General features: G+C 38.5%; 1 protein-coding gene across 1 annotated transcript; it reads right to left on the bottom strand.

Annotated features, from left to right (window-relative positions):
• Positions 1-3: 3 nt before the first annotated feature.
• On the bottom strand, positions 4-6,574 carry LOC106133993 (locomotion-related protein Hikaru genki). Its single transcript, XM_013333923.2, has 10 exons — positions 6,395-6,574; positions 5,985-6,076; positions 5,132-5,234; positions 4,815-4,903; positions 4,516-4,675; positions 4,071-4,244; positions 3,473-3,607; positions 2,203-2,346; positions 1,284-1,493; positions 4-953 (listed from the first exon to the last, which is right to left on the bottom strand). The coding sequence occupies exons 1-10, from the start codon at positions 6,471-6,473 to the stop codon at positions 691-693; spliced, it is 1,449 nt and encodes a 482-aa protein (XP_013189377.1). The 5' UTR covers positions 6,474-6,574; the 3' UTR covers positions 4-690.
• Positions 6,575-11,523: the final 4,949 nt, after the last annotated feature.

The following is an 11,523-nucleotide window of genomic DNA, read 5'->3' as shown; positions in this document are numbered from 1 at the left end:
TAAACTTCAAATACTTATAACACAGACTATTGAATACATTTTTACCTACAATTAATTAGATATTATACCTAACAACTTTTGGTTATTCATTTGTTTAACATACCACATAGAAAATGAAATAAAACATTTGAACGCTTATTTTAGTTGGTAGTCAAACAAGTCGCAAGAGAATTTTAATAACAGAAATTAATTCTCTTGTCTTACGAGGTATTAAACTTTTGAATCGCACAATATTTTTGGAATGGCATAAGATGCCATGTGAGGTGGTTCATATCACGTTTTCCTCGATTTAAAGGTAAGAAACACACAGTAATTTTTATTTTTCAAAAAATAACTTATTGCAGTTGCGACACTGTCCACTTAGCATTCAATACTTTTTATCATGTTTGTTTGCCATTGGGGTAGGCAGATACTAGATTTTCACTTGCTGTGATCATTACTAATCACTCGTTTCCTTAACGCTTATCACTCTACACACATGATCGATAATTATTACATGTAACATAATAAGGAGATCTACATATTTCAGAATCCATCATTTTTCACACTTAACACATTCTATTATTGCGTTCTGCAATACTGTAAGAACCTAACTTATAATTTAACAGTGAGTAAAGGTTTTATCAATATACTTATATATAATTCAACTTTTTATATTAATATCAATACAATAAATTTGGAATGATAAAACTAATCTTCAAAGTGTACAAGAGTAGTGTTTTCAATGTATATGGTATCAGACTTGGATATTTCCGATGGTGGTAGACAGAAGGGGGGTGGATGGGACCAGAAGCCGTTTTCTGTGCAGACAATAGACGATTCCCCCACCACTTCGTATCCTTCCTCGCAGGAGTAGATCATGAGGTCACCGACCACATATTTTCCGTGCTTGGTAGATGGTTCCGTTAGGAGTATACCCTTCTCGGGGACTATAGGGTCGGGGCAATATATAGCTGTGGAGAAAATTGTCAGATTTCGTTACTACTACACTACATATTATAAAGTCTCCCTATTTTTTATTCTGTCTGTACGTATGTGCTAATTTCGGAAGGTAAACAAATTTTGTTCCAGTTTGAAAATTGTAAAGAGGGTTTTCTGAAGAAGGCTTATATCTATAAATCCCAGCAGTGCGAAGCCGGGCCATATTATCGTGTAATAGAATTGAGATTGAAATTAATTGGAAGTTATTTAAAAAAACTTGTAACATCGGTCGTCAAAAACCATAGATATTCGTTTGAATATCTGTACTATAATTAAATAATAAAGAAAATCAATACACTCACGTATGCAAACCGGTGTTCCACCAGACCACCTTCCATCCAGTTCACATTCCAGGCCTGGGGCTCCCAGCAAGCGGTAGCCCCAGGAACATTGGAACACTGCGCGCCCCCCGAATGAAGAGTTGTATTCCACCACGCTTAGTTGTGGCCCTAAGGAGGTTAGAGCGGGACAGAATGTTTCCTCGCAAGTAGGGGGCAAGGCTGACCAATGACCTGGAGGAGATTGTTTGTTTATAAAAATTATTTCGAATGACCTATAAGCGATTGTTTAGACAACTTTAATCAGTATGGAACCAAACAAGGATTAACTAAACCATTCTTAGTTATGGGCCAAAGAAGGTTACAGCGAGACGGAATGTTTCCTCGCAAGTAGGAGATAAGGCTGACCAATGACATTATAAGAGATTATTTAGAAAATTTATTTTTACACGGTTTGACCAATTAAGTAAAAAGAGATTATTTAGATAATTTTAATTTAGTTATAATCTATATGGCATGCCCAGTTATCACCACAGCCACCCACATGGAGTGGTCCTAATCTTTTTTCTATTTGGTACTGGGAACCACACGACTTTTGCACACGTAAACGTATACGTTCTCGTTCAAAAGGAAAATTGAAATTTATAAATGTTTTACCAGGAAGAATGGTAAACGTTATTGAATGATAATCATTGCCAGAGGCGCATTCGTTAACCAAGAATGATGCAATCTGGATAAATGTCAGAGGGATAACGATATTTATTTATATTTATCTCTCAAAAAACTATGAGACATTTAACGTGAGGAACAGAGGGAAAGAATACATAATAATTGATTTCTATTTTACTAAATGGGTAGTAATGATTCGTAGAACAAGAAAACAGACGGGTTATCCAAGATATGAAATTAGACTCTAATGAAAAAAAAAAAGAAATAATCTCACCATCGCCCATGCAGGTGAGTATAGCAGAACCGTTGAGGTGGTACCCCGGTTGGCAGCTGAAGTGCACTGAATGTCCCAATTTGTTGCCTTGTGCGAACTGACGCACGTGGGCTGAGGAAATGTTGGCCGGAGGGCACACTACATCTGAAAATAGCATGTTTTATTGAATGTTGAGACAAGATAAACAAGATAAAACTAACTATGAAACTGTGGTTTGTTCCCATTCAGTCACACCCCGATCTGTAACACTGTTACTCAATGGGAAAAAAAAATCCCGTTGTATAGCAGTGGTACACATTGCAACAATCGTTTTCTCAATCCCAACAACGCACAGCCGAAACTGCTTGGCAAAGGAATCTTATCTTCAGTTATTAGGGTACCCGAAACCGCCGAGCTTGCATGAAGAGAGTTATGAATGTGGATGAAGCGAAGGAAATATGCAGAGATCGTGGCGAGTGGAAGGTAGTCTCTGCCTACCCCTCCGGGAAAGAGGCGTGATTTTATGTATGTATGTATGAGAGTATGGTGTTCGACGAATAGCATCTGCTTAAACTGCCGCCATTTTGATTCAACTTATATATCGCGGATACGAAACTACATATACCTACACGTATTTATTTATTTAATAATTTGAGTGCGTTTGACCTCAATCAGCCTGATGGAAAGCAAGATAAGGCCTAAGGTGTTGCAAGCAAACTCAAACAACGCCTATTCACTCTTGCCTTGAAAATCCCCAAGTTGTATGTATCGGGAAACAGAGGTGCGGGGATCGCGGCCTTATCCCTTACGAGGTCGACAGAGCCACTGTCTCTTAAAAACTAAAAAGCCACGATGTAGGTTAGCTTAATGATAATTTTACATACATACATACATATAATCACGTCTATATCCCTTGCGGGGTAGACAGAGCCTACAGTCTTGTAAAGACTGATAGGCCACGTTCAGCTATTTGGCTTTAAGATAGAATTGAGATTCAAATAGTGACAGGTTGCTAGCCCATCGCCTAAAAGAAGAATCCCAAGTTTATAAGCATACCCCTTAGTCGCCTCTTACGACATCCATGGGAGAGAGATGGAGAGGTCCTATTCTTTTTTCTATTTGTGCCGGGAACCACACACACACATGACAATTTTAAGATTCAAATATTGACAGTTTGGTAGCCCTTCCCTATAAAGAACAATCCCAACCTCTTGGGGAAATGCAAAATTCCATGGGAACACTGTGCTGTTATTGTCTATTGATGTTATAATGCAAACAGTATAGGACTCACTAACAACTTTAACGAGTACAGTGTTAGTGTGCCCGCCCGCTGACGTGCACGTGTACTGGTCGCTGTGTCTCGCCGACATCTTGCTTAGGGTCAGCCTGTAGTGGGTCTCTTTTTCGCCCTCGTCAGGTGACCACGCTGCGGATATAAAGCAGAAAATGTATTAAAATATGTATTAAACAGATTACACAGATTGACTTAACCTCGAAGTAAGTTCGAGACTTGTGGTACGACATACTAAACCAACGACTCTATAATAAATAGATACTTATATAGATAAACATTCAAGACCTGGGTCTTCAATTCAAGATTGGTCTGGACCAATCAGTCAAAGTTCGTCTCTCATCATGCCCTGGCCGGGATTCAAACCCGACTGAGCCTGACTCATCCAATCCAGGCGTGGTGAGGATGCAACCGAAACTATAGCCAGGAAGAACAAGTTGTTACAGCTGGACACTAGAGAAGCAGCCATCGGCGAAACCAACCAAATCATTTCACAGCATTTAAGGAAAGTAAAGTAACTTTTCAACAATTCCTAATTAGCCTAGAAACATTAAAAAATAATCTCTTTACAACGTCATTTAGTATAAAGTATGTTTACCAGCATTGTGTTTGCCCAAAGCCTGCGTCCAACTCCAGTCTGGCTCGCCCAGGGCCCTAGGGGCCATACAGTCGAGTCTGATTGTGCTGTCCGGGTACACGAACAGTTCCCCAGACGGCTCCACCACTGCTGATCCACTCACCACTGTGTACTGGATTGTTGGGGGCGCGTCACCTAAATTCATACATTTATGTTTAAAAACAGAACAAAGTTTATGTGAAGTTTAAGGAGTGTTTTGTGATGTTAATAATTATTTAAAAAAAAAAAATGTTTTTATATTAATTGGTTATACAGTGAAATGTTTTGTCAAATACTTTTAAGCTGTAAATACATCCTTCAGCAGATACCATGCTTAGACGGTAACATCAAGAAAACGCCAATTTCGAAATAATTAATCAAATTTATAGAGTAGGCGACAAGAAGACAGCTCAACAAAAGAAATTACCAGTAAAATTTGTCACTAGGGTCGTGGGCACACATTCTGGAAGTTTCGGCATCCATTCCCCGTTCTCGCAGCGCAACAAGTTATCTCCTTTCAATTTGTACAGTCCATAATGCCTGCAGCGGGCTACTATCACAGAGCCATGCGGGAAATGTGTATCTTTCTGCAAAGATGTTGTGATTTGAAAAATGTGACTCTATGTGCTTAATAGATAAACTTAAATACTTATTAAATTCCAATTCTAACTAATTAATTATTCTTACTAATTTAACAAAGTATACATAATTTTTGAATGAACTTACATCAATTGAAGAATTCTTGAAGGAGATAGCCAAAAGAGGATGATCATTACGGTAAAGGCATTCTCGCAAAATTGGTTGAAATCGGCCATCTGAAATATATAATCATTATATCTTTAACTTCATATAAATATTATGTATGCCTTTAATATCATTTTTTCAGGGTAAACAGTCTGGTGATACAAGTTTGCATCTCCATATATATAGGTGGAAAAGCCCGGTCTGGAAAAGATTGTGAGAAGCCCTATAGCTTTATATTATTCGTTGGAAATATTATCTCGTCAATTTTTTATTCAGCTTGTAGGAACAGTTTCACTCACCTGGAGATGTAGAACACAAAGGTCCAACCCAATTTCCATCAATACATTTGATTTTACATATCAGCCGCTCATTCAGAGGGCCAATTAATCCCGGGAATTTAACCTGAAATAAACTGTGATCCTCAATTTTCAATAATTATTTATTATTCATTATTTTCTCAGTCAGACTCAATGAATGATTGGTTTTTCTAAATTGCAATATAATATTTACTGAAATTGCATGCTAGATATGCATAAAACTAATAGAACAACAAATAACATTAAGAAAGTGAACTTTTATTTCTTGCATTTATTTCACATATTTCTTATTAAATACAACAAGAGCAAACAAATAATTTAATATCTTTTTTGTGGAAGAAGTATTTATATCCTGGCAAGATTTCATGAAACAAGAAGCCTCTCATGCTCTTGATCATGTAGAAGGGAACAACAAATAATAATAAATGCTAGACAGGCACTACAAGGTAGGTATATACTGAAAACAATTTGCCAAGCAAAAATAATGTCTGCTTTTGTGCCTGCAGACTGCAATACCAAACTAAAAATGATGTCAATGCTATGTGATTATATTTAGTACATAGTTATATTAAAGTCAGTTATTTTAAATTGATGAATAAAAAATCTTAATTGAAAATCTTACTCAAAATACTTATCCCAATAAGATGGATGAAAAAGGCAAGGAAGAGATTGAATAAGAGTACAGGGTAAGAGTAGAGGGCTACATCCTGAATAATATAAAAGGCTGCAATATATAAAAAGTAAAAGAAATGAGAAATAGTAATGTTCAGATTGAACAACACAAAAAGTTTTCAAAGCTGATAAAGACTGCCAGGTAGGAAAACAATGAACTCACTTCAGATATCTTGGAGAAATCCGATCTGAATCTAGTGATATCCAAATTTAAATCTACACTTGTGACATCAGGCAAAGAGCATTTGAAGTCCTCTACAAACAAAATATTTAATAATATAATAATAAATTGTCCAAAGGCCGCAGCACAAAACTATGAACAGCACAAATATTTATAACTTTGCGCCTTTTGGAGAAGAATACTGAAAGAGTCCAAAGGTTAATGCTTTTCTTGTTTTGGCCTGTGTCAGAGGACAACAAATGGCACTCAATGGGGCACTGTTAACATCATAAGGGCATACTGCTGCTGTTCTGTTTTATGAATTATCAGACTCTACCTACTCCTTCATACCAGGTACAACTTTTTCTAAATAATGTATAAAATGTGATGAACAGTAAGTACAAGTAATATACCTAATGGAAATGTAGTATTTTCATCGTAGTCACAAAAAACAGATGTAGAACAAAGCAGAAACAAAATTATTGAATACATTTTGGCCCAAATTACTATTTTTTTATGTCAAATTCATAACTTTACTATTTTGCTGCTGGTTTTTATCATAGTTACAACATTTTAAAATCTATATAGGTAATTGTTTTGAATTGGAAGTGAAGTCAAAAAGTAAATTATGTTGTCTTGTCATTAGTGTCAATCTCATGTTCCTTTTTTTTTGATTTTGCCTTTGTCAATCAAAATTCTTCATAAGGTTATTTCTACCAGTGTCATGTTTAGACAAATTTTATTTTAGTATTAGCTGTGGGTGCAGAACTGCAGACAATATCAGAAGTCATTATATCCAATAATGTAGCACTCTCCAAAACTCACTTGTCCATACATACATAAACACAATAATCAACAATCCGCGCTTATAATTATTAAACAGTACTGTACCGTTATTCGAAGCTTATTATATGAGAGAGGGGCAGCTATTTCCGGTCCTAGTACTAGTCTTGACTTCCGGTTTAGGTCCACGCATCCCTCCTTCCGTCTCCTACCACGCCTCCCCCCACCAAGCGACACTAGCGCCACCACAGGCAGTTGGATTTTGAAGTCCAATATTTTCCTCATTGGCGTTTTTATTTCCGTCCGAGACGGTTCTACAATACGCATTACGCATATTTGTGACCGCATAATCGGTACTAGTCAAATATTCTAGGAGAAATTGTAAAAGGAAAAATATTTGAGAAATTGTAAAAGGTATTTCATATCGAAAAAACTGTGAGTACTTTTAAATTATTAATTTCTCCTTAAAACTTCCGTATCTGTTCGAAACAACAGATATTCTAACTGTGATACAGTTCATAGATAGTGTTTTGGTTTACCTATCTAATAAAATATAAAACTACCTTCAATATTTTTGTCAGTTCATTTGGTTATTTTTCCAAACGCTTTGTTCGTAAATTGTTTTTAACTTATTTCCTTTGTCATATCTAACGTCCACGGACGGGTTCAAAGCCCGTAATTCGTTAAGGTTTCTTTCAGAGTTTCTTTCAGTATGAATGAAGAAACCCCAACAGAGCGTACTGTTGGTGAAATTGGAAACGATCGCCCGAAAGCGAAAAATAAAAGGAAGCACTCTGAATCATCGAGTTCAGACTCCAGTTCATCCTCATCTAGCTCATCAAATGATCATGGACGCAAAAAGAGGAAAAGACAGAGGCTTAACGTGAGTAACCGCATGTTTAAAAAGCTGATCAGGGAGGTAAATGAACTTAAGAGCCACGTAGCCTCTACAACTAACATACACAATACTCCATCCTGTAATGATAGAATTGACCCTTATGTCAGTGGGGAATTATATGAGTCAGACAATCAATCACATCATGGTTCTTGTCCAGATTCTAACCAAGCAAAGCTCAATTTTACCTTGAGCACTAAAATCAAAGAACCTTCTATCCCTAACACCCCTGATCATATGCTTCAACAATTAATGAAACTACAGCGGTTTAACAGCTCTGACTGGAACAGTGTGCGTTATGCTGACGTACAGAGAACCTGCTTGCACTCTCCGGGTTTTACCAGCTTAGAAGCGAATGATGAGGTAAAGCAATACGACAATTCCAGATCATATGTCAACATGGAGAAGGCATTTGCAGGCATCACATTTGCTTTGTTACAACAAGGTAAGGCCTTACAAATAGAGATGCAAAATCTCCTTTTACTAGCAAGTCAAAATGGTTCACTATCATACACCGAAATTCACGAAAAATTAAACAGCATGTTTTTAGAAAGTGGTTACAGTAAAGCAGCAAACGAGACCATGCAATTAGCTTGTGGGCATAGAGCGGAGATTATTCAGCAACGCAGAGAAAATATCCTCTCTTTGGTGAAGGATCCGCTTCATAAAAGCTGTCTACGGAAAATACCTCCATCAAGTTCGAACTTATTTGAAACTGAAAGATTTAGCTCCGCTTTGGAAAAAGCTGGCGGCATCAGGAAAGTCTTCTGGCAGAAAACCAGGGATCGCAACTCTGCTCCGCAGAACGGTCCCGGGACATCAGCGCATGGCACAACCCAGAAAAAGCCTCAATTCAGCCAGCAAAAAGGTACACAGTCAAAGAAGACAAAAGAGTATTCCTTTCAGGAAAAAAATAAGAGTCAAAGAGGAAACCCAGGACAAGGACCCAAGGACAAACCCAGGAGTAACAGATCCTTCTCTCCCTCATCCCGCCGGGATAGGAGAGACTCAAATAAAAGATACTGACTCTTCTCAGGCCTTCCGTGCCGGTCAGCTCAGTCTGTTTCCTCGTCACTGGCAGGATCGAGGGGCGCCGCCTCACATCCTCAACATGTTAAAAGGCTATCGAATACCACTTCGATCAAGGCCTACACCGAGAATGCCAAGTTTCCGACGTCAAACTCGAAACATAGGCGAAGCTGCTGCCATTATAAAAAAGCTTTTAGAGCAAAACAAAGTATTGGAAACGGTAAAGTCTACACCCAGCTTTGTGTCGACAATATTTCCATGCCCCAAAGGCGACGGCACGTCAAGGCCCATATTCAACCTAAAAAACCCGAACAAATTTGTTTGTCCGGGAAAGTTCAGACTTATAAACATTCAAAAGGTACCAAATTTCATTCAATCGGGCAACTGGATGATGAATATCGATTTTCATCACGCCTACTTCCACTTACCTATCGCCAGGAGTCACAGACGGTTCCTAAGGCTGATTTTTTGCAAATAGCTCCTACAAATGGTCTGCTTGCCCTTCGGGATCAGTTCTGCTCCAAAAGTGTTTGCAACAATGACGAATTGGATCGCACAACAACTGAAAAACGAAGGAACTCTAGTACTAGTGTATCTAAACGACTTCCTTTTAGTAAATCAGGATCGAGCATTATTACGCAACCAGACAACATTCGCACTGGACTTGCTCAAAGGTACATGGTTACCGAACCCGCAGCATCTCCACTACAATTCGAAGGAAATGCTCGCTATTATCAATGCATTAAAAGATCACGGTCGGCACCTGAACTCTACGACCTTGGCCATGAAATGAAACAACGAAACAGTTTCCTACCTCCGCAAGGAAGGGGGAACGAAATCCACAGCCCTGATAAAACTTACTTGCTTAACAGCAATTCAACTACTCAACTATATTCACCTGAATATTTACCACATCTCAGGAAGTTTCAACTGCAAAGCAGACTGTCTGTCACGGGGTGCACCCTCCCCAGTATGGCTTCACCTTCAATCTGCTATGACTCTGAAGGTGTTCAAAAAGTGGGGCTATCTGGTAATCGATCTACTCACATCACGTCGGGCTCACGTAGTTCCCTACACATTGCTCGACAGAGCGCAAGTTCACGATGCATTCAACAAAACATGGACTTACCACCTAGCATGGGTGTTTCCTCCATCACATCTGAACAACGCATCAGCGAATTATCTGACTGTCCCCTTCATCGTAATAAATCTACGCTAAGTTCTGATAGACTTATCGACAGGACTACCTCCATCCAAAGCATTAGAAATGACTTAGGAGATATGGAAATGTGGGGGTGGAGTCAACACTTAACCAATTGGTCAACAGAACAACGTGAATTGCTGTCATCAAGTTGGCGTAGGTCCACGCTTAACACTTATCGGCCCGCATTGAAGAGGTGGATAAAGTGGGCAAAGGAACAAGGTATTGATATGTATAATCCATCGGGATCTGATTTTGCGCGTTTCGTAGCCGACTTACACCAAAAAGAAAAGCTCTCACTTAGCACTATTCTTGTCCATAAATCTGCTATTTCTACATTTGTCAACCCAGAAGGCCAAGAGAAGTTAAGCTCTAATAGCCTGGTAAAGCAAGTGCTAAAAGCCGTTGCTTTAGCGACCCCTAGACCTAGTAAACCACCCATTTGGGATACGGATATCCTCATTCGCTTTTTGAGCATAAAGGCGACCGGTCAATCTGAGATATTAGAGGCAGCAAAAAGAACAGCAACCATTCTTCTACTCTGTTCAGGAAGACGAGTGCATGACCTCACATTACTAAGAATTTCACCTGAATACTACTCAGTGTCAGAAGATGCAATAATTTTCACACCTGCCTTCGGCTCTAAAACCGATACCGATAAAAGACGACAATCCAATTGGAAATTGATGCCGAATGAGGAGAATAACCTACTCTGTCCAGTATACTGGGTAAAACATCTAATTGCCCTTACGCAAGAACGAAGATCCCGGGCTAAAAGTGATTGTCTTTTTGTAACCATAACAGGAACCCCTAAACCCGCTTCGCGTACAATTATCGGAGGCTGGGTGAAGAAACTACTTAATGACGCGGGAATAGAAGCCACTCCAGGAAGTCTGAGATCAGCTGTTGCATCTAAGAGTTGGATAGAAAATTTCCAACTGGAAGACATACTTTCCAGGGGAAACTGGAAATCTGCTAATACGTTCTTTAGATTTTATCGGAGAGAGTTAACACCCTCCTCAGCACATGCTCACTCTATTTCCGCTTTGTTTACTCCTACAGATGATTGATTAATACACAAAATTAGAAAATCATATGCTCAGATTTCATATTTTCTTTTCATAATTTTGTTTGTTATAATTTATATATTTGTCTACATATAGTAACAATGTGTTGATTTACAATAAAACATTAATAATCACCTATGCCTCGTCACTGCTGGCACCTATACCATCTACCTATATTTTAATAAAAATATAGATTCGATGACTTTAAAGTCTTTTTGATCACATTGACGTTCCCTAGCGACCACCAGGCGATAATAGACAAATCTCTCATATAATAAGCTTCGAATAACGGTACAGTACTGTTTAATAGCGACATTTTACCTGAAAATAAAATGTTTATTAAACATACTTACCTTATTCGAAGCTTAGTTTATACATCTACCTGGTGTTATAAAAACTACTCAATGAGGAAAATATTGGACTTCAAAATCCAACTGCCTGTGGTGGCGCTAGTGTCGCTTGGTGGGGGGAGGCGTGGTAGGAGACGGAAGGAGGGATGCGTGGACCTAAACCGGAAGTCAAGACTAGTACTAGGACCGGAAATAGCTGCCCCTCTCTCATATAATA

The sequence above is a fragment of the Amyelois transitella genome, chromosome Z (genome assembly GCF_032362555.1).
Source record: "Amyelois transitella isolate CPQ chromosome Z, ilAmyTran1.1, whole genome shotgun sequence".
Lineage (NCBI taxonomy): Eukaryota > Metazoa > Arthropoda > Insecta > Lepidoptera > Pyralidae > Amyelois > Amyelois transitella.
The sequence above is the reverse complement of the archived record's forward strand: the minus strand, read 5'-3'. Positions and strand labels throughout refer to the sequence as shown.